General features: G+C 42.8%; 1 protein-coding gene across 2 annotated transcripts in view; it reads left to right on the top strand.

The window, feature by feature from the left end:
- The first annotated feature begins 1,019 nt into the window (after positions 1-1,019).
- Positions 1,020-21,339, top strand: part of psd2 (pleckstrin and Sec7 domain containing 2) — a 32,961-nt gene continuing 12,641 nt past the window's right edge. For both annotated transcript variants that reach the window (XM_069669648.1, XM_069669649.1), the window contains exons 1-3: positions 1,020-1,398; positions 8,173-8,718; positions 12,071-12,838. In XM_069669648.1, coding sequence (XP_069525749.1) covers positions 8,231-8,718; positions 12,071-12,838 — 1,256 coding nt within the window. In that variant the 5' untranslated portion in view covers positions 1,020-1,398; positions 8,173-8,230. The remainder of the gene's footprint in view (positions 1,399-8,172; positions 8,719-12,070; positions 12,839-21,339) is intronic.

Below are 21,339 nucleotides of genomic sequence, written 5' to 3' on the forward strand. Positions count from 1 at the left end.
ACCCCACAATCCATACCGCACGTACTGTACATTCTGATAATACATTTTTTTGTTCAGAAAATCTAAGCTAAAGCTGAAAGATATTCATCATTGGACTCCAGCCTATAAAGCTGATTTATGTCTGTCTTTTCAGTGGTTTAGTCAGTGGTGTGTTTCTTTTGGATAAGCTGTGATTATAGTCCAACCACAAAAGAAGGAGTATTGACAGTCTTCACCAGAATGACCAGCACTTTTAGAAGCTGACAAAGATCAGTGGGAAAAAAACTGTACATGCCACAAGCAATTAGTGTCTAATGTGGTTTGTTATGTTTTTTAAAGCTCACAGCAAATCTGACCAAAAGAACTCGCCTTAATCTTAATGTTATGTCTCACTTGCGCTGCATTACTTTGAATTTGTTCACGCATACTAACATTTTAATGATCCTTTATTGAGTGATATATCTAACAATCCATAAAAACAGGCTGTTTCAGAGGTCATGTTTTTCTTGCAGACATCAAATTCCTATCTAAACCAAACCAGAGCATGACCAATGCTATATCCAGGATATGACAGCTGCAGGACTTTAGACCTTGGACAGCACTATTTGACTGTCTGTAAATCATCTGCATGAATTGTTTTTCTGGTCATTTCCAAAACTTTTCCTCCAAACAACATCCAATTGCTAGTGGATATCTGATGAAATAAAAAAAATTAGCAAGCTGAATAATCCATCATTCTGAGGACATCCTGGAACCCTCCCAATGTCCTCTGGGCATCTCTGGACCTCAGTCTGGGAACCACTTATAAAGTTAGAGCCCAGCCTATTTGAATAATATTTCACTACATTCTAGGTTTGGGCAGTTATATCATCAGTGGACATACAGGAGAAGGGTTTGTGTCAACACAACTGTCAGTGCTAATCTTCTCTGCAGGCTACAGTGTCTGATATCAACAGGCCCTCGAGACACGTCCCGTTCACACCGCGCGCTAACCACAGGAGAGTGGTGGTGCTCCCGAGCAGTCCGAGGAGCAGAATTAGAATTTCTCAGCTGCCATTCAAGCACACCGAGGCTCCACAGAGAGGAGGAGACGGGGAGGACGCCTCCGCTCATCCATCCATTCATCAATCCGCACAGTAATCGCTCTCCGCTGCCTGGACCTCCCGCGCCTGCCCCTACCAGCCTGCGCGGAGGCGCGAGACTACAACACGAGCTTCGGTCGGTCGGCAGCGGCGGCCGTGAACAACGGTCGCACGCGCATACCGGCGAGAGGGGGGCAGCTGGGAAGGACGCTCAGTGTGGAGAGAAAAAAAAGAGCCCGTCTGTCAGTGTTATTCCCCGGTGTGGATGTGAGACAGTGGGAGAGTGAGGACCACCGCCGCAAAACTCTCCTTTTCAGCCTCTGAACGCATTTTACTGGTGAGTGGAGAAACCACACATTTTATCGGTTATGGTTTGAAATGTTTAAGCTAGTAGGATAATGTTAGCGCCAGTTTAACCGGCATTTATCGAGCTCATGCTTACACATCATGTTTTTAATTCATTAGCGAGCAGAAGCATGTCTCATGGAGGCTGCGTTGAGGTAACGCGTCTTGTATTTCTTGCTGTGAGCAGAAATGTACACACAGCATGTAGCAGCGACAGGCTTTAGGACAGCGGCGTTAGTGGAGCTAATATAGGCTGAAAGAAATGCACCGTGCGGGCCGTGGGATTTTACGGAGGTGTGTATGTGTGTTTTCTCTCTCTCTCTCTCTTCCTCTCCCGAGAAGAGAAAGAGAAAAGCGGTTTCCTTTCCGCTTTTAAGAGGACAAGTCGATCTTGAAACGCGACCAAGCTCTATTTTGGAGGAAAAGAAAGACACCGGCCTCAATTGAGCTTGAACCGTGTCTCCCAGCCATCCTGTTGTCATGGTTACTGGCTCGAGGAGGCTGGGAGAACATGGCTGTCTCGCGCTGTGCTCTCTTTCGCGCACACACAGACACACAGACACACACGCACGCACACACAGACAGCGAAGAGAGAGAGAGAGAGAGAGAGAGAGAGAGAGAGAGAGAGAGACAATAAGCCTGGTCTATCTGCTGTTTGTTTATGTCTTTTTAAGTGCCTTGGGAGACACTTAGAGAAAGGAACCAAGCACATAGTAACCCCATTATATCTTATTTTTAAGGGCATCACGTTATCCTGTACATTTGAAAGCAAACGAGAACTATAAGCACCCATAATACCTAGTTATATTTTACTTAGAACAGATGGGGTGAAAAAAACAACGCTAATCACTATCAACAGTGGAACACCACAGGCAACGTCTGAATATTATACAAATATAGTGATTTTTTCTGGGCAGTGAAGGACAGACCTCCTTGCCTATCCTTGCCTCTACAGGATGTGGGTGGCTTTTTTTTAAAAACAAGTGTTTCATAGCAGCTTATTTTTCTTTCCAAATGCAAAGTCATTATTATCTTAATTATAGACATTTCTACCTATCTAGTCCAAAGCCATTGTAATTCATTCCCCCAATACAACTGCTTTGCTCTCCTTGGCAAAAGTGCAGCCTTATCCCATGTAATCATCCTGAACTTAAGGCGGCAGACATCCAGACACACCAGCAGCAGCTCTACACCAAACTGAATCCATCTCTTCTTCTGATACTCTCCCGCATTGTCCTTCTCTTCTTTATCCCTCCGACTACTGTGTTGGCTCAGCGGTGGATCAGAAACAACAGTACCAAAACCCTTTAGGATGCAATAACTAACAAAAACATTTCACACTTTTGAACCCATATATTTAATTTGGATTGCAAACATGTGAACAACACCAGTAATTACTTTCAGATGTGGTCATTCATGGCATGCCGTGTGTGCCTGTACCTATGAAATAAAGATTGTATTTGCATGACTAAATGGAAGAAGTGCTCAGTGAAATCGCCCAAACAAGATAAAGCACCACATTACTGAGAGCATGTATTAAGATTAAGTGTTCAGAGAGACAAAATGAGAGTGGATGGTTGACCTTGACAGCATAGAAGTGACATATTGGGGTGATTTGGGGGAGCTGGATGATTGTTACGCTCCAGTAGGCTGCTGTGGCTATAGTTGGAGGCCCTGTTGTCAGGCTGGTGTGACTTGTAGGCAGGCCGGGCCTGGACCACTTCCAAATCCTTATTTTCCTGCTTTCCTGTCTCAGGCTCACAACCAGGATATGATTGTTCCTCCTCTCCGTCTGCATCTGTGTTTGTAACACAACAGCATTTTTGAAAGGTGACTCTATCTATGCTCTGTGTGTGTGTGTGTGTACCAGCACAGCACCCAGCCTGCATATTATGAATAGGGTCAGTGGGTCATTTATAGTATGAGACTTTTTTCTTAGCATGTCGCTGTAATAGACAGAGGAAGAGAGGAGGGGGGAGGAGGAGGAGGTTTTCCATCCGTGTCCTGAGTATTCAGATGTGATCATCATCCATTAGCTTTCAGCTGTTAGCGTCATAAATGAATTTTGATTAGTAATTAGCTCTTTATGAAAAGTATTAAGAGGGTTCTCCTGGTGGTCTTCTTGAGTGGTTAGTGTCTATTATGATATCCTTGGCTACATTAGTAAACCAATTTGTTTGCTGTGTTTGACAGACTTTCCCTATCACTGTCCCGGTTTGTATCTCTACTTAAAATTCCTGTTAAATTTACATCTGAGAAGATGAGAAAATCAGCTCCTTGTAAACGACTGAAAAGTAGCATTAACACTGTGTCCTTCGCACCACTTGTCAATACTGTGGCGGTGCCTTTCAGCAAGAAACCCTCTGTGATGCAGGCAGCATTAACAAGAAACACAATTGTTTTTTCTCTGTGGTTTCAAATGAACAAGGGCAACACTAAAAATGTAACGAGGTCAGACAAGTTAAGAGTGGTCAATCGGCTCCCTGGGCTCCACCACTTAAACTCAGTAAGTGGTGGTGCAGCGATGCCCAACACGAGGGTCTGCATGTAAAGCAGTGCTTACAAAAAGATTAAGGAACAGATAGATAGATAGATAGATAGAGGATTAAGGAGATCAGGCTTTATGCAGATTATGAGTTTCTATCATATAATGTTGTTCCTGTAATTTGATCGCTTCATATTGCAACACTGCGAGTCGTCATGTTGTGTCAGAAAACCTGCAATATGATCTTCTTAGCTTTTTTTTGTCGCTCTGCCATTTGTCAGACTCTCAGGGAATCCTGGGAAATCGTCTGCACTGCACCATGTGATGTTCGGTCTCTGCCAATAACATCTGCCCATGTTGCAACTTCACTGGAACAGAAAGGATGTTACGTTTTCTGCTTTAAGACACAAAAAAACTGTTACATAATGAACTTTCCGTGACTCTGGAACAGCTCCTCCAAGACTAAGAAGTAACCCTGTTGATGTTGTCAGGGTTTGGTGACTACAGATTTTTAACGGTGCTCTTGTGTTTCTAAACTGGAGGCATGTCCGGAGCATTAACCAGATGGGAGGGTCTAATCATGCTTCACTAGGTGTTGGCGGTTTCCAACTTGTCGGCTCAAAACAACAACAATGTTCTGCTTTCTTTTCAGATCTGTCTCCCATTGGTCCTCCGACTTCATGGAAGCACATCACACATTTTTGTTAAGTTATTGAAGTTTGGGATGCAGTGCAGCAGCTGGGTGGACATCCGTTTCCTGTTGGACAGGCTCATTGTTGAGAATCGTGTCTTTATTTTGAGTCTGATTATCTCAGCAGTGTTTCTTTGGCATCTTTCTGCCTATAGAGAGCAGCCGTGCTTATCGCTCGAGACTCCCAGCGGACCTCGGCTCCGTGTCTCAGTGATCAATAAATTACGCCATAGTGCTTGTCTATGTGTGTGCATTGTGGGGATTGTTTGTGTGTGTAACTGAGTGTGTGTTTGAGTGATACGGAAAGACAGGAAGAGATAGAGAGAGATATTAAAGGCACACGAGACAGCGTCATCCTCACTTGAGTATTGTCTATATGCCTGGCTGGGCATTTTGCTTTAGATGTGTGTGGCGTGTTGTTCACATGATTGGCAGATGGTCCGATCGCAGTTAAAGGAAATTGATAAGGCTCAAGAGCTCCAGTGTTCTGCTGACAAAAGTGGAATGCAATAAGTCTCTCCTGATAGCCATTGTATACACACACACACAAAGACTGAGACACACACACACACACGCTCCTTCTATCACTGGCTGTGTTTTCTCCATCCACCCATGCGGGGTGTCTGAGCACATCTGCTCTCTCTCCTCAGCAGCAGGACTCATAGTGTTGCTCACTTCCACAGTCTTTTTTTTTTCTGCTGGCTAAGACCCATTTACCTCAATTACTGCGAAATGAGAGGCTGAGACAGAGAAAAGAGAGAGCGGAGCTAGACTGTGAGATAGCAGAAAACATAATGTGGAACAGATGAAGAGGAGAGAGTGGGAGAAAAACAGGACACTGGAGACAGACAGTGATAATTCCCACTTTCCGTGTCTGGTTTCATAACTGTTCTCTGTTTCCATTTATGGAGATGTGTCACTGTTTAGTGTGTGTGTGTGTGTGTAATTGACTATGTGTTAATGTGTGCATCTGCATGTGTGTAATTGCATAAATGGATGCAAATTGTGCTTGTTTGCATTCGTGTGCATATGAGCTAAAATAGACTCAGAGGGAAATGTGTTCCAGATATTAAGTCTCTAAATGCAGGAGTGTTTTCGCTGGGTAAGCACACAGTGAGACATGAATTATTTAGCAATTTTCAGATATTTATTTCCAGGTTTTTTATTGATGGACCTTTCTTAGATGCCATAATGCAGGTAATGAATCCCACATGATCCACGCAGTGATAGAAGGAATACACTGAAGCAAGCGGCCTGGTGACTAATAGATAATGCAAACCATTCCCAGGCTCCTTCTTGCAAAAAAAAAAGACCAAGTAGGCCATTCACTGATGATGAATTCAGAGAGAATTTGTTGGGGAATCAGTCAGAACATCAATAGAGATCATCACACTTTTAACACACATCAGAGGGAGAGGGATTTAAGACACCGGCGTAAACACTCGTGCTAGGTTGTGAAAAATCAAGGTACTATACTGTATTTTAAAGCTCAACGCTGCTTGTATTTCTCAGAGTGACAGACACATGCTTTCATTTGATCAATGGTAATGTGACCAGGAGCATGCTAGTGTAAAGCCAAGCCAAGATTTAGTGCTCCAATAATGACATTCGCAACAGGGACAGGGCTTTAAGACTCTACTGAATCTGACGATTGCATTTGGATGACAGCATAAAGTCTTAATAAAGGGGAAAGGTCTGCAGTCATTTGAAGACAGGCTTGAAATAAGGGATAAATCTGCCTGAATTTCTTAGTCCTGCATAATTTGCATCATCTTTTTGCCGCTCTGATTAAACATTTAGCCGGCCTGTGGTGTCCTCATGCTCAAGAGCTAAGCTAAAGCAACTGCAACATCACAGATTCAAATTTGGCTCACATCCTAACCTACCACAGATCTCTCCTCTCTATCAGCATCCTGTTTTTTTACACACGTTGGAAATAATGCAGAAATGCTTGATAATTCCAATAATTAAACCACTTGGCAGGATTCAGTGTGTTCATGTGGGGTTCTCTTGAATATTATTAGCATCTGCATGTCATCATGTAAACCAGTGAATATTTTACTGCAGTCGTGCTCTTAGTCCCCTGCTGCAGATGATTCAGCAGAGCACAGATCTAATGTTGCTGAGGACTCATATTAGGCTGACAGCCGTGCTTCCTGGCTGCACTCTGCTATCAGAATCAAACGTGTATTTCACCAGTGCAGGACTATGATTAGTAGAATGTGTTTAGTTTTTCTAAATGCACTTCAGCTTCATTAACGTCTTATATTATTAAGGTTTACTGTTTTAATTTTTGGCTGGCTGCCGGGGTCAGCCCTACACATGAGTCTGTATGTGACTGACTGACTGAGTGACTGAGTAACTGACGGTACTTTCACAGCCGTAGAGAGAGAGAGTTGCGACATCGCAATGCCGGATCATGGAGCATATTGGACCTCCACTGACGCGACTCTCTGTCTATACGGCTCTGGATACTTTGTTCGGGGAGTAGGCGGAGCTGCTCCTCCGCTGTCCTCACCTACGTCCGCAGCGCGCACCTGCTTTCAAACTCGTTGTCCTCATAAGGACATTCCTTGTAACACATTGCCCACAAAAGCGCACATTGACGTGATGAGGTTTTGACCTCGTCTTGTTTTCATTAACAGCTGATATTGTGACATCATTGAAACATTATTCTGTACAGTTATGTGACATAAAAGCCAGTTGTGAAAAAGGAAATATGTAAATCCTCTTCTATCTGACAAGCTGGGACCAAATGTTTATGGTTATACCTGACAAATAGATTTATAAATTATCAAAACGAATTACTTTTGGATTAACTGTCTAATCATTTCACCACTAATCGACCTTTCACACAGTGCATCAGATTCTATCTTTAAAAAATTTATTTCATCTTTCACACATTCAAAATGATGTTCATTTAAAAAAACAAAAAGTCACCCAGCCTTATATCAAACATAACTGGCTCTGCAAAAATATAATTAAGAGCTGCTCATTAGCATTTGCCCTTGAGCCTCTGTGAGGATAGAGCAAGACCTGCTGCTGCTCAAACAAGAGTGCAAGAGGGAGACACAGCAGACAATAAGGATTCATGTTCAAATCTCAGGCTACTATCACACAGAGCCCAGTCGCAGCAGGGATGGAAACAGATAGTTAGTTATTCAGCTGTGAAATCTCCACATAGACAGAGAGCGGATGAGCTGGCAGGATCATTTTGACAGGGATCTGTTGAGCTTTACAAAACAAATCTCTCTCTGTGCCCGCCTGTCTGTAGTCCTCTGCTTTCTGCTTTATCTACCTTTTCCTCCCTCCTTTCAGAGCTGTTTAGGGATCATCGGGTGCAGAGAACAAAGTGTTCCAGACTTATGCATTTCTGTCTTACACAACTAGTAACACACACAAATACAGCTGTTCTTTTGTTCAAGGTGACCTCCGTGACTTCTATTTAAGACTAGAAATAATCAAATGTCTGTATCAGCATCTGCCTAATCTATTGGAGTCATTTTATAACACGGCCCTCTCATCCTCCTCATGTCTTAATTTCATGCTAATTTTTCTCTCCCTCCTGTCTCTGTTTCTTTTCTCTGCAGAGGTTCCTCCCTGGTTTCTGATCTGAAGCTCTGGTCAGCCCCCTCAGTGAGGAGCACCATGACCCAGGAGGGGCAGGCTCTGCCCTCTCCCACTCCACCAGAGAACCCAGTTGAGGCTGATTCAGCCGCCGACCCTCTCACAGAAACAAACATCCAGGCAGAGCTGGACAAGCTGGGGGCCGGGGCAGTGAACGAGATAGAGGAGGGGAAACAACAAGTAGAGACCACAGAGGGAGAGAAGGACGCACAGGGGGAGACAAATGGGGAAGGAGAGGGGAGGGAAGACGTAAAGGATGAGGGAGGAGAGGGTGAGTTAAAGGAGGAGAGGATAGATGGCACAGGTGAGGAGGATCCACAGACAGATGGAGAGACGGAGGCGGGGAGGGAAGGGATGAGAGGGGAAGGATGTGTAAGTATGCAGGTTAGCTCATCTGTGGAGGGTGGACATGAGGCAGAGGGGATGAAAGAAGAAGAGGAGGGGAAGGAAAACGAAGTGATGCAACTGTCTACAGAGGAAGAGGCAACTCACCCTCAACAAGCTGGACGGTTTGTTCACTCATTTATCTTTGCTGATTTGCTCTGTCATATGTTGCTTTTAGGGTGGTGAAATCTGGTGACGATAACTTTAAACCTTTAGGTGCCGTATCATGATGTAATGTTAAAACTACCATGATGCTGCAACAGCTCCAAATTATCTGCTGAGATTCAATAAAACTAAATGTTTTGGCCAAGCCTCCTCATGAAGCATCACATGAGCTGTTAATCAGCAGTTTTAATGATCTTCATCAATCAGTCAATTTTATTTATATAGAGCCATATAATAACAAATGTTACCTCAGGACACTTTACATGCAGAGCAGGTCTAGACTGTAATCTTTGTTATATTATTAACGTAGAACCAACATGAATCCACCATGAGCAACTGCTTGGCAACATTTTGCAACAGTGGCAAGGACAAACTTCGTTCTAACAGGCAGAAACTTCGAGCAGAACTAGACTTGTCTGCCTCGACCGAATGGGCAGAGTCCAAGAGAGATGCAGGGAGAGAGATAAACAGAGCAACAACAACAGATAAAGCAGACTTAAGCCGGAGATATACTTGCTTTTAACTATGCGTACGCATGATGGCTGCCTCACGATCCCTGCGTCTGTTTGGCGCGTCAGCTGTGCATGTCCTCAAAAATAGTACGCAAGATGCTGTATGCACAGCAGCAGGCAGAACGTTTTGAAGAAGAGCTGATAGATCAATTATCCACATCTGTACGATGTGTTATTAGTGCTACACAGCGACAAACATGCCTGTCTAAACAGCTGGAGACAGATAAGATCATCTTTAAAGTCAAGGTGGAAACCTGTAAAACTAAATGGAAACAAGCCCGGGACTGTAACGTCCGTGCACGCAGGAACATGTTGGAGAAACAGAGTGTAGACGGTGCAGACGGTGTGTTCTGTCCACCAAACACACAAAACATGTCACTTATTCTGCCATGATTTCAGAATTAACATCACAGTAACCTCCTAGAGAGTCTCCATGTCTGATGTTTACGTCCCATGTGAGACATTAGAGACATGTATGTGAACAATTACGTTCATGACACAGCCGGCTGTGTACGTTAACGCAAGGCCAAGCAGCAAGTGTATCTCTGGCTTTAAGGCTACATTGCAAATAACATCAGTAAAAATATGTAAAATGAATTTGAAAAGCTCCTCCATACTACATACTACCGCCGAACGCAGTATGCAGCATATAGCATGTAGTATATAGTATGTAGTATGTAGTATGTAGTATATAGTACGTTGTATGCAGTTTATAGCATGCAGTATATAGCATGTAGTATATAGTATGTAGTATGCAGTATATAGCATGTAGTATATAGTATGTAGTATGCAGTATATAGCATGTAGTATATAGTACGTAGTATGCAGTTTATAGCATGTAGTATATAGTACGTAGTATGCAGTTTATAGCATGTAGTATATAGTATGTAGTATATAGTATGTAGTATGCAGTATATAGCATGTAGTATATAGTACGTTGTATGCAGTTTATAGCATGTAGTATATAGTATGTAGTATATAGTATGTAGTATGCAGTATATAGCATGTAGTATATAGTATGTAGTATGCAGTATATAGCATGTAGTATATAGTACGTTGTATGCAGTTTATAGCATGTAGTATATAGTATGTAGTATATAGTATGTAGTATGCAGTATATAGCATGTAGTATATAGTATGTAGTATGCAGTATATAGCATGTAGTATATAGTATGTAGTATGCAGTATATAGCATGTAGTATATAGTACGTAGTATGCAGTTTATAGCATGTAGTATATAGTATGTAGTATATAGTATGTAGTATGCAGTATATAGCATGTAGTATATAGTATGTAGTATGCAGTATATAGCATGTAGTATATAGTACGTTGTATGCAGTTTATAGCATGCAGTATATAGCATGTAGTATATAGTATGTAGTATGCAGTATATAGCATGTAGTATATAGTATGTAGTATGCAGTATATAGCATGTAGTATATAGTATGTAGTATGCAGTTTATAGCATGTAGTATATAGTACGTAGTATGCAGTATATAGCATGTACTATATAGTATGTAGTACGTAGTATATAGTATATAGTACGTAGTATGCAGTTTATAGCATGTATTATATAGTACGGCATTTTGAACACAGACATACACATACACACATTAAAGGCCAGTTCAGATCAATGATTCGCAACAAGACCTGATGCTGCTGCCAACATCTGAACATCTAATCTAAACGTATTAAAACTCGCCCGTTCACATCAAAGCAACGTGACATGCTCAGATGTAGCCGTCTCCATAGCAACGACGTATGGACATACCCCACAACTTCTGCGTTAATAAAACAGCGTTAGTATTTGGCCTACATTACATGAATTAACTAGCTGGACTTCTGTCATCTTATAAAAACAAATGGATGATTAATTAACGGTGAAGATGGAGAGTCAGGAGAGAGAGGATCTGGAGCCGTCTTTGGCTACTGCAGCGCCAGAGACAGGGTGCCTACTCCCATTTATGCTGTTTCCTGATTGGCTGAAGTGAGCTCTACATCATTCTGTTCTAAAACTGCATTTGGAGATTTAAAGTCAAATCTTTTGCAACTCCACGCAACGGCTTCAGACGCTCTGCAACTAACCAGTTCACACTGCTGCAATTTTCTCTGCAACAGTCTAAAACTGTTTTGTTGTGTTGAGAATCATTGATCTGAACTGGCCTTAAGACACACACAACTTCCTTTGGACTTAGGTTGTCTGAAGTTGTCCTTTGTGGTTGGGCAGACTGTGTTTATGTTTTTTGTTATGCTGAATATTTTTTATGGCAAATTTCTTTCTCAGTGTGTTTCTGTACATTATTAGCCTTATTAGTATTTCACAAAATACATACACAGGAAGTGTTAACTTATTAAACTGTAAGAAACACAAATTGATCTAATATTCATAGAGCTCAAGCTGGTTTGCTGTATTAGGAAAATGTAGATATATTGAAATACGTAATGAAATCACACACTAAACTAAGTGTCTAATCGTATGTGTTATTTGTGTCCGTCAGCAGCAAACACAGAGAACCTAAAGAGATTCATAATCATACAAACATAAGGGTTGCAATCATGAAGGTTCAGCAGATGAGCTTCCAGCTATTCAAGAAGTAGTAGAATGGAGCTTTTTCGCCTTTCATCTTGCTTCAATTGTCAGTGTGGCTATTCAAGCCGAAATATTTGCCCATTGTTGAGTTCTTTTCCTGAATGAACAGTAATTTCAGCTATGAATATGAATGATCTGCTTTGCATTATCACTATCTCAGCAATGAAACAGCCGATAATTTCACACTTTTCTTTCTCCATGTTGAAACAGACTAGCAAATGGCATTTGTGGGAACGAGAACGAAGATGAAGCCGGTGATGAGGACGAGGGAGGAGATGAGAGGGAGACTCATACACACTTGGACACTTTCAGCTCAAATTTTGAGACGACTGTAGAAGAGGCCGACACCGAAGTGGAGGAAGAGGAAGAAGACGTCCACAAAGAGGGAGATTCGAGAGAAAACCAGGACAGTTTCAGCTCTGTGTTTGAACAGATTGTTGAGCAGGTTGATGTTGAGGAGGAGGAGGAGGAGGAGGAGGAGGAACAGGAGTTGGAAGAGGAGAGGGAAAAAGGTAAGCTGGACAACAAAGATGGCTTCAGTTCGACATTTGAGCGCATTGTAGAGTCTGCCCTTCTGAGGGGCGGGACCTGCTACAGCAGCCTGGATTCCCTGGACGTGCTGTCACTCACAGATGAGACTGACAGCTGTGTCAGCTTTGAGGCACCACTGACGCCTCTTATCCAACAGAGGGCGCTGTTACAGGGTCCTGAACCCCTCGAGCTGGAGCTGGCAACGGTTCAGGAGCAGGAAGGGGCTGAGGTTGGATCAGACGCCCCAGGTGGTGAACTGACAGCTGGAGAGAGCATCGTCCGTGGGGCTGGAGCTGGAGTAGGAGGAAGCCCGCTAAGAACCACCATACCAGGGAGCAGGTCCGAGTTTGTGCTGAGCCAGCCCGGACGCTGGGCCATTCCTAATGGATACCATACAGACTCCCTGGGGGCCGTGGAAGGCTGTGGAGCCATGATCAACTCTGTCAGGTAAGCAGGCCGCTGTTATGATTTTCAAGCCCAAATGTTCAGAAAATGTGAGATCATGATCAATATAATTAGGCGTATCAATTTACTTTCGGTATTGTTCTGATGATAAAATTCAAGCTTCACTTTTTAAATTACACCAAACTTGTATATCATGATAACAGCGAATACACACTATAAACGTGATAGTAACAGCTGCTCCACCAGGGTTAAACTGTCCATTAACATTATGGACACACAGCCTGGACTTAGAGTGGGAATGTTTGTGAACTACATAATAAATGGGTATTATACATATTGAATTTTTAACATAGTTGGATGAGTGTTTAAATTATTGATGACTGATTCCAGTGTGCGTCCCATTGCAGCCAGACAAAGAGAGCTTTTCGTACATATCAACAGTTTTCCTGTAGTGTTGTTACTGTAATATGCTGTGACCTTGGTTTAACCAGCAGGTGGAGTGAACATGGTGAGACCCAGCTATGGAGCCTTACAGAGGGGGCGGGCTGGTTCGTGGGGTGTAAATATGGTGGCTTTGCTGTTCAAAAGGACATTTTTCCATACATGCATGCCCTCCCTCAACAGATCCTCTATAGTCCACATAAAATGCACGGTCCTTTTTAAAAAAGAGAAATCCAGGCTCATGTTGCTCAGCTTAAAATCCTTGATTTCTTTGGACCAGGAGAAAAAGGAAACTGTTATGGTACATGGTTCAAAAGCTTTGTGTACTTCAGCGTGAATGTCACATTCCCCAAAAACAGGCTTAAACAAGTGCTAAAAAAATGAATTGCAGAAGGAGAGCTTTTACATTTTCATGGAGTCGGTGAGACTGCTGTAACAGGATTGTTGCATTTTAAATGAAAAAGCTCCTTCCCTTTGTTAGCTGTGACTGAGAGCCTGCTAAATCCAGCAAGTACATGAGGCAGACCTGCTCTTTACGGCCGGGGTGTTTCCTTCCTTCATCCATCTTAAAGCATACCTGCACAGGAGGGAGAGATAGCCTCGGTGCTGCCACTTCAGAAAAAGATGTTTATGCAAGACAAAAGATCTTCTTTTGCAGAATTCCCCGAGTGGTGAGGTTTGATATGAGAAATTAGCACTTCAAATGTATACAGTAGTATGGAAGTCAGTTTAATTTTGTCTCAGATAGCCAGCTCTTATTTATGACAATGCTTAGATTTTAAAGTCATCCACTCTGTCCATGATTTGCATAGAACCCAAGGAATTGTGGGAATACAGCAAGAACTGACCCTTTCTTACATTTGTTTACCTTATTAGCAATAGTGAGGGGTGAGGAAGGCAGAGCCACTAAAGGGGGAGGTGGTAACAGGAACCATATGGGTAAAGCCATGTAACCTGAACTGTGGCTGTAGGTCTGGATGGCCTCTAGTCAATCCCGTAGCATGTTCTCGTACTCTGCCCTGCTGCACTGTTTTAGTCTCTAACCTACTGGAATATCAGAAAGATGCACATGCTCCTCCGACATGATCAGTTCAGCTAACTGCTGGGATTTGTTTGCAGACTCTCCTGGTGCTTCCGCAGCTCAAAATGAGTTATAGGCTGAACGGAGGATTTAAGATGTCGACCCTCCTTCGCTTACCCCTCTCTCGCTCTCCCCCATGTCTACAGATGTTGTCCTTTAAGCACGGTCTTGCTTCCTGACCACTAGAGCCAAGCTGAATGAGCTATTGTTTATGTCATGACATCATCGTCTTCAGCTTTCCTCTGCCCAGCAGGGTCTTGGAGGGAATGTGTGTATGTGTGTGTGTGTGTGAGTAAGTGAGCGATTACTGCTCTATGGTAGCCAGCTTGCCAGACATTTGAGCACTTAAATCTAGAGTGGATACATCTGCTAGTCAGTCTTAAAGGGATACTTTAAGTTTAAAAGACACTCACAGGATCCAGTTTAGCATGAATTAGAAGTCCTTAATGTCTATTCATGTGATGTTTTTTAGGATATTAAAGGCAGAAGCTACAAGCATTAGTAATTCTAGTGCAACTTAAAAGCGGCAAATGCCAATTCTAAAACAAATGACGGTTGAAGCGTAGAGTTTGTTTGGTTGTAATAATCTCTAGAGGCAGCATGCGTGATATTAATGGAAATGCCTTTCAGCCCAGCTAAATAGAAGTAGCTTTAAATAGCATGGGTAAAAACGCTAATAGTAAAAAAACATCAACACTTGAGTTTGGATGGACTCTTCAGAAAGCACGGCTCATGGTGAACAGACTATTATAATTATAAAATGTGTCTGCAAAACTGTCAGAGCGACAATGATTAACACAATGTTTAAAGATCCACATACACTGTCACTTGATGTCTTTGTTTGCTCCTTCTCACTCCCTGCCTCTGAATTCATTTCTCCAATTTATTCCCCTTATCCTCACGTTATCCCCCTCCTACCCCCGCTGTACTCCTTCCTCCTGTGCATCCCCTCCTCTTCTATTTCCCCTACAGTGTTCTTCTGCTGCTGCTTCTTATCTATCATCCCTCTCCTCTCCCTACATCCATCGTTCCCGGTGGGTAGCCACACAATTGGCACAGTTCTACTTTTAGGCACTTTGGGGGTCGTGGACACGAGTATTTTTCACTGCAGGACAGAAGAGCTCCAAAAGGATTAGATGAACTGGTTAATCAGCCACCAGTCAACTTGGCTGCCATTTAGTTCTTTTAAGGGTCAGTCGGTCCGTGTGTTTCCTGTCATGTTTCTGTTTTAAAAATAATGTACACATCTTTAAATTAGGGTCACAGACATTCTGTGCTCCTGCTATGTAATCATTTCTGTCGTGTTTTTACACTGCATCTCCCAGAAATCCCTTGCTGACTTTGGTAACTATGACATTTGATTATATTTTTAGTAAGCTGTTTACATATTTTGCCAGAAGATAGAAATACTAAAATCATATTCTCATTCACACGTTACACAAGTTACAGTTCATTGCCTACTTAGACGTTGTAAAAGAGGACTAAGATGCTGCAGCCGTGCAAGCAGCTATATGAGGCTGCATTTATGCATACCAGGGCTTTGAGGTATATGCTAACATCAGCATGCCCATAATGACAATGCTAACATGCTGATGTTTTGCTTGCAAGATTTCCGAAAATGACCACACAGCAAAGTTGGATATTACTGGGGAAAGAGAGGGGGTGTGAGGGCAGTTTGTCTTGGTATCACCATATTTGTGCTGCAGAATCATAAATCAGTTGCACGCGTCTCTTGATGACACCTCAGGCGGAGAGAAGAAACCTTATCTTACCTCAGCCAAACTCTCGATGTAGATCCTCTGCCTGCTACTTCTGATTATTCTCACATCAGTCGCTGAAGGAAGTAAAGTGGGCAGCTGGCCACGGGGAGAGAGGAAGCTTTAGTAAGTATTGCAGACCTTGTTTGAATATTATCTAACACATAGAAAAAACAAGTTAAGTCTAACAGTCTTTTAGTTAGTAAACCTTGTGGTTAGTTATTTAGTTTTAAACACCATACAGTGTGTCAGCCTGTCAGTGAGGCTTATCAATCACATTAGGTAATTTGTGTCCCTCTGTGCCCTGGGAAACCATCACAAAAGTTGAAGCTTAAATTAAAAAATTAAAACACACTGTCTGTCAGTCTGCTTACTGTACATAGCCAGCTAGATCTACCCGGGCTAGCCAACTAGTTGAATGCTGTTCGTGTGATGGTGAAACCTGTGGTATAGCATCAAAGATAACAAACAAGCTCATACTGAAAGATGCTTAGGAGTAGGAGAAACTGACATGCTATTATGCTGAGTTTCAGCAAAGCACAAGTTACTGTTCAAAAGTCATGACATAGGAAGCACATTGTATAAATGTCTCTTCACTTATGCACGTTTTTTGCTCATGTGCACGTGCATACTGCTGCACATTTGCATGTATGGATATATTTCTATGCGTATCAGCGTGGAAAACATGCCGAGTGTGTGTGTGTTCCACCCCCTACCTAACAAGCCTACCGGATCTAAGCCCAGGCAGAGCACATAAAAGACAGTCGCAGTTGTTTTCATACCAGAGAAGCAGCGCTGCTGTGTGGAGTAATCTCTTTCATAAACACTTTGGAGTGCACAGACGTACACACATAAAAGACATACTGTCAACATGCACACTCACATAAACAAAAACGTGCATGATGCATCTTATTGCCTGCCCAGTGACACATGTGGAAGCTCTCATATCTATCTTTCACATGCTGAATCTTCCCTCCTCTCTGTTCTCATTTACACACACACACACACACACACACACACACGCACTCTTAGAAACACACAATTCTTTCAGGATGTCACGATGGGAATAAAACCCTTAGCGTGGTTCTATAGCGCTGCTGAAACATCCTGCAGATTATCCTTTCCTGGCTCTCAGGCAGGCAGCGATATGGACACACACACGCACAGTGACACACATAGACATAAATATATGCTTACACACTTTTGTAACAGAAGCAGCAATTCAAACAAATTCTCCCTTTCAGCCCCTCACCACAGACACACACTAACTGAATCATTTCAGCACCGACGGATTTATCCTCGTCTATTTATAGCTCGACTCTATGTTCTATGACACATCCCACTGTCTTACTGTAGCAGTGACTGTTTTGGCTGGATGAGGTTCGTTTTTACCACTGGCTTTTCTCTACTGAGGCATCAACACGTCCTGTGTGTGTTGAGTGGAAGACGAGCCAGGCTCTACAAAACATTTACGTCCTTTCGGCTTTTTTCTGAACTCCTCTTTCAATCTTAAAATGATGTCAGGCTGACTTAGATGAAGCTGCTCAAACACAATCCCACACCTGACCACAATTAGTCTCAACCACCCGAAAGAGGTCACCGTTGTCTATTGTGTGCCGCTGAGTAGGTGTTCTTTGGATCGTGGGTGCGTGTTTATGTGGCACAAAACAAACTGTACTACAATATAGATTATTACATTTGTAGTTTTGGAATTGAGATGTTTCCCTTTATTTTTTACTGTTAGTGTCACTTGGACTGTGCTAACGTAACGCCTTCCAGTTTTATGACCAGTGAAAGCCTTTTAACACTACTAACACTTTACTAATATTAATCACAGACATGTAGACTGGAGAAGCCGGGGGTTGAACTGCTTTTAAGATAAGTGACAACCTCTCTACCTCCGGAGCCACAGCCCAACCACATTAGATATTTAATTTGGTTCAGTGTATTCTGACGGGAAATAACTCTCAAATGGAAAATTATTGTTGGGCTGAATCAATTGATGCACCTGTTGATCTTCCTGCTAGCTAACCTGCTGACCCGTTCCACTCTTGCAGTGCTCGCATGAGCTGATACCCAAAGTACGGTATCAGGTCATGAATGGCAGAGAAATTTAGTTGAATACCATTAGTGACAACAACGATACGCTGCACTCCCCTTGCTAATGTCCTCTTGTGGACTCGTCTCCCTCCAGTAGTCACTAAGTTGGTTGGATACTTTCAAATCTACAAAGCAATCGATCCACTTTTCATGCGGTCTATCCAGGGCTGGTTCACGGTGGCAGAAGGCTTCAGCAGGCAAAGCACCCCTCTCTATGGCAACATTTTTCCAGCCAACACTTGATCCCCAAAGGATGCTCAGGGGGCATTATGATCGGATGCCCTGAAGGACATCATGATTCCTTTTGACGTGACGAAGCAGTAGCTCTACACCAAGCTCCCTCCAGATGTTTCCGCTCCTCTGCTTCACCCTAAGGTTGAGCCTGATCACTCGACGTAGGAAAGTCATTGTGGCCACTTTTATACCAAACCTCATTATGCCAGTCACCGCCCAAAGCTCATGAATATAGGTAAGGGTTGAAAAGTAAATGGACTGCAGCCCAGCTCAGCTCCCTTTTCCGCCAATCACTGCTAAGGGTCACAGTTTGAGGAAGCCAATGGAACCACATCTTTTGAAAGAGCAGAGAAGGGATACCTACCCATTAAAATCATACACATAATTGATGACAACCATTGAGAAGTCAAACAGTTGTTTCAGTCGAGAATATGGACACAGCTTTCACTCCAGTTTTATTAGGACCAGGTGGCTTGTAGCAAATGCCCTGGTATCCCGTACTCCAGCAATAACACTGAAAAGACTCACAGAGGAACACAATCCTAAGGTTTCATCAAGACCACAAAGCACACATAGACTGCATGGGCAGATTCCCAAGACCCCTGTAATAACTCTCCAAGGGTTACAGCTCGTCCACATTTTTACAAATGGGACTTTATCAGCATTGCTCCTCCTAAACTGAGGTTGAACGATGGGTTGGAGCGTCCTTTCCCAAGGTGGCTGAGCAGTGTTACACCCCAATACTTGAAGCAGTACATCAGTCCCCCTTTGTACATATGGTAACCAACATACTGGTCAACTATTCTTGAGGCACTGTCCCCGACCTCCACACAACATTAGTTAGGCACGTCAGCCAAGACAGCCCAACCATGTGCAGAGCCTTCAGAATCTTGGAGTGAATGTCATTCATACCTGGTGCCTTGCTGCAAAGGATCTTCTTCCTGACACCAGAGACCACCAGGCAAACGGGGTAAACTTCTAAGAAGGTCGAATAGTCAGAGTTAGCGCCTTCCTCTCAGATACTTACAGTTGCATAAAGGCGACCCTTTAGTCCTCTTGACAGAACTCCCAACTGAGAGGCGTTCTACCAGGGGCTCATGAGTATCCCAACACTTGCCGGACATTTGATTGTACTTTTTTATTTAATAAATAGGCCGTGACATAAATTGAAGGTTTGAACCATCATTTGCAGGGCTTACAGGTGCTGGAGGTGCACCATCACCAGGAATAGACTGTTAACAAAATGAATCCAATTTTCTTCTGCGCAGGATTTACAGTTTAGTAACACTCTATGCCAAGAGCACAATGACCAACAGCAACAAATACACTGACCTATATCAGCACAGGATTAGGAACAACCAATTATAGCACACTAGCAAAGTACTTCACTCTCAGCCAAATGTTTGAGATAAGTTTAAGGCACCTGAGCTTGCTCACACAGTGACTACATGTATCACCTACTGGGAGGTCATCAGCAGCGGCCTCCTCTTGCCCTTGTTCTCCACTTGAATCAGCTTTCTGCTGCTCATCTGCCTAGAGGAACTTTACATGTTCACTAGCAGACTGCAAAAGTGAATATTATTGCTGTACCTCGAACTTTCCAGATAGCCAGTCCAAGCTTTATTTTTTCTGATAATCAGCAGTTTAAGAATGACACTATACCTTTCCACCTTTTCTTCATAATGGACGGGAGGGTGGATGTTTTGTTGCTGCTGTTATTTATATCTTGTGTGGCTTTGGAAGATCAGAACATTGCACACTGGACGACCTCATCAACAGCCTTTTGACTATTATCTTTGACATAAAGACAGTATGGCTGACTGATTGAAAAACACAAAATAAGGATTTCTTTTAATAGTCTGCATATTTGAGTCAGGAGCACTTATCTCATTTGGCCCCCTCGGGCTCAAACTCAATCAGCTTTTCCCATGAAAGCATCACATTTGTGGTACTAAAGGTTTGTAAATTCTGCTGTCTGTGAAAAAAATCAGGTTATGTCAATGACAAAGGTTATCCATGAGTCATGGTAGTAAGCTACTAAGAAACTGTGTGCTCAGTATGCAGCAGCATCTGCTTGTTCCAAAACATACTGTGGTCCCAGTGCTGACTGTGCTGTTGTTATAAAGGAAATTTAGCCATTGTTGTTGTCTGCACCTAATGAATTAAAGGAACCAGGTTTCAGTGAATCCCGCCTGCCAAAACAACAAGCAGACTTCTTCCAGGATTTCACCCTGATCCTCCATCTCATCTCCAAATTTGTATGCTCCAGACCCTACAGCTGGCCAAATGCTTTTTTCATCCTTCTTCTTTCCACCAGATTAGAAGGAGGAAGGAGGGAATCAGATGGCGAAGTTAGCATGCAGGGATGTGTCAGCATGTGTGTGTGTGTGTGGTGGAGAGATTATTAATGACATCTTATGTCTATGTCCTATTAATATAACTGCATGCAACATTTTTAACACTGATGCAGAGTTAAAAAAGGACATATCTCCAGTAAATTCAAGGACACATTTAAGCTATGTTACATATACTGTTTATATATCCTGTGCTATGCTTAAGCTCAACACCTAACTTTACATGTTTAACTGAATAGAAGTCGACACTGTTTACGTTATGTGTGTGTAGGTGGCTTTACTCCATCATGCATCAGTGGTTGATGAGCCATATTGAATCAATACATTTGAGGAACATAGAGAAATAAAACCATCAAATGCTTTCATTCTTGAAAGCAGCTAAGTGAGCTCCAGGAGTCATGTTACAGGACATAGAACCAATCTGCTGGCTCTCTTCAGAGGAAGTTGTGTTAGCTGGGACACACAAGGCCATTGTAAAGCAACCACTAGGAACAGCATAATACATCAGGAAAACTCTGTCCAGGCGTTTGCTCCGCCCCCAACATCCTCTCCTCTGTGGAGCGTTTAGACAGTCAG

This window comes from Semicossyphus pulcher, unplaced genomic scaffold (genome assembly GCF_022749685.1).
Source record: "Semicossyphus pulcher isolate SPU_LCO1_2020_fin unplaced genomic scaffold, fSemPul1.0.p SCAF_2, whole genome shotgun sequence".
NCBI lineage: Eukaryota > Metazoa > Chordata > Actinopteri > Labriformes > Labridae > Semicossyphus > Semicossyphus pulcher.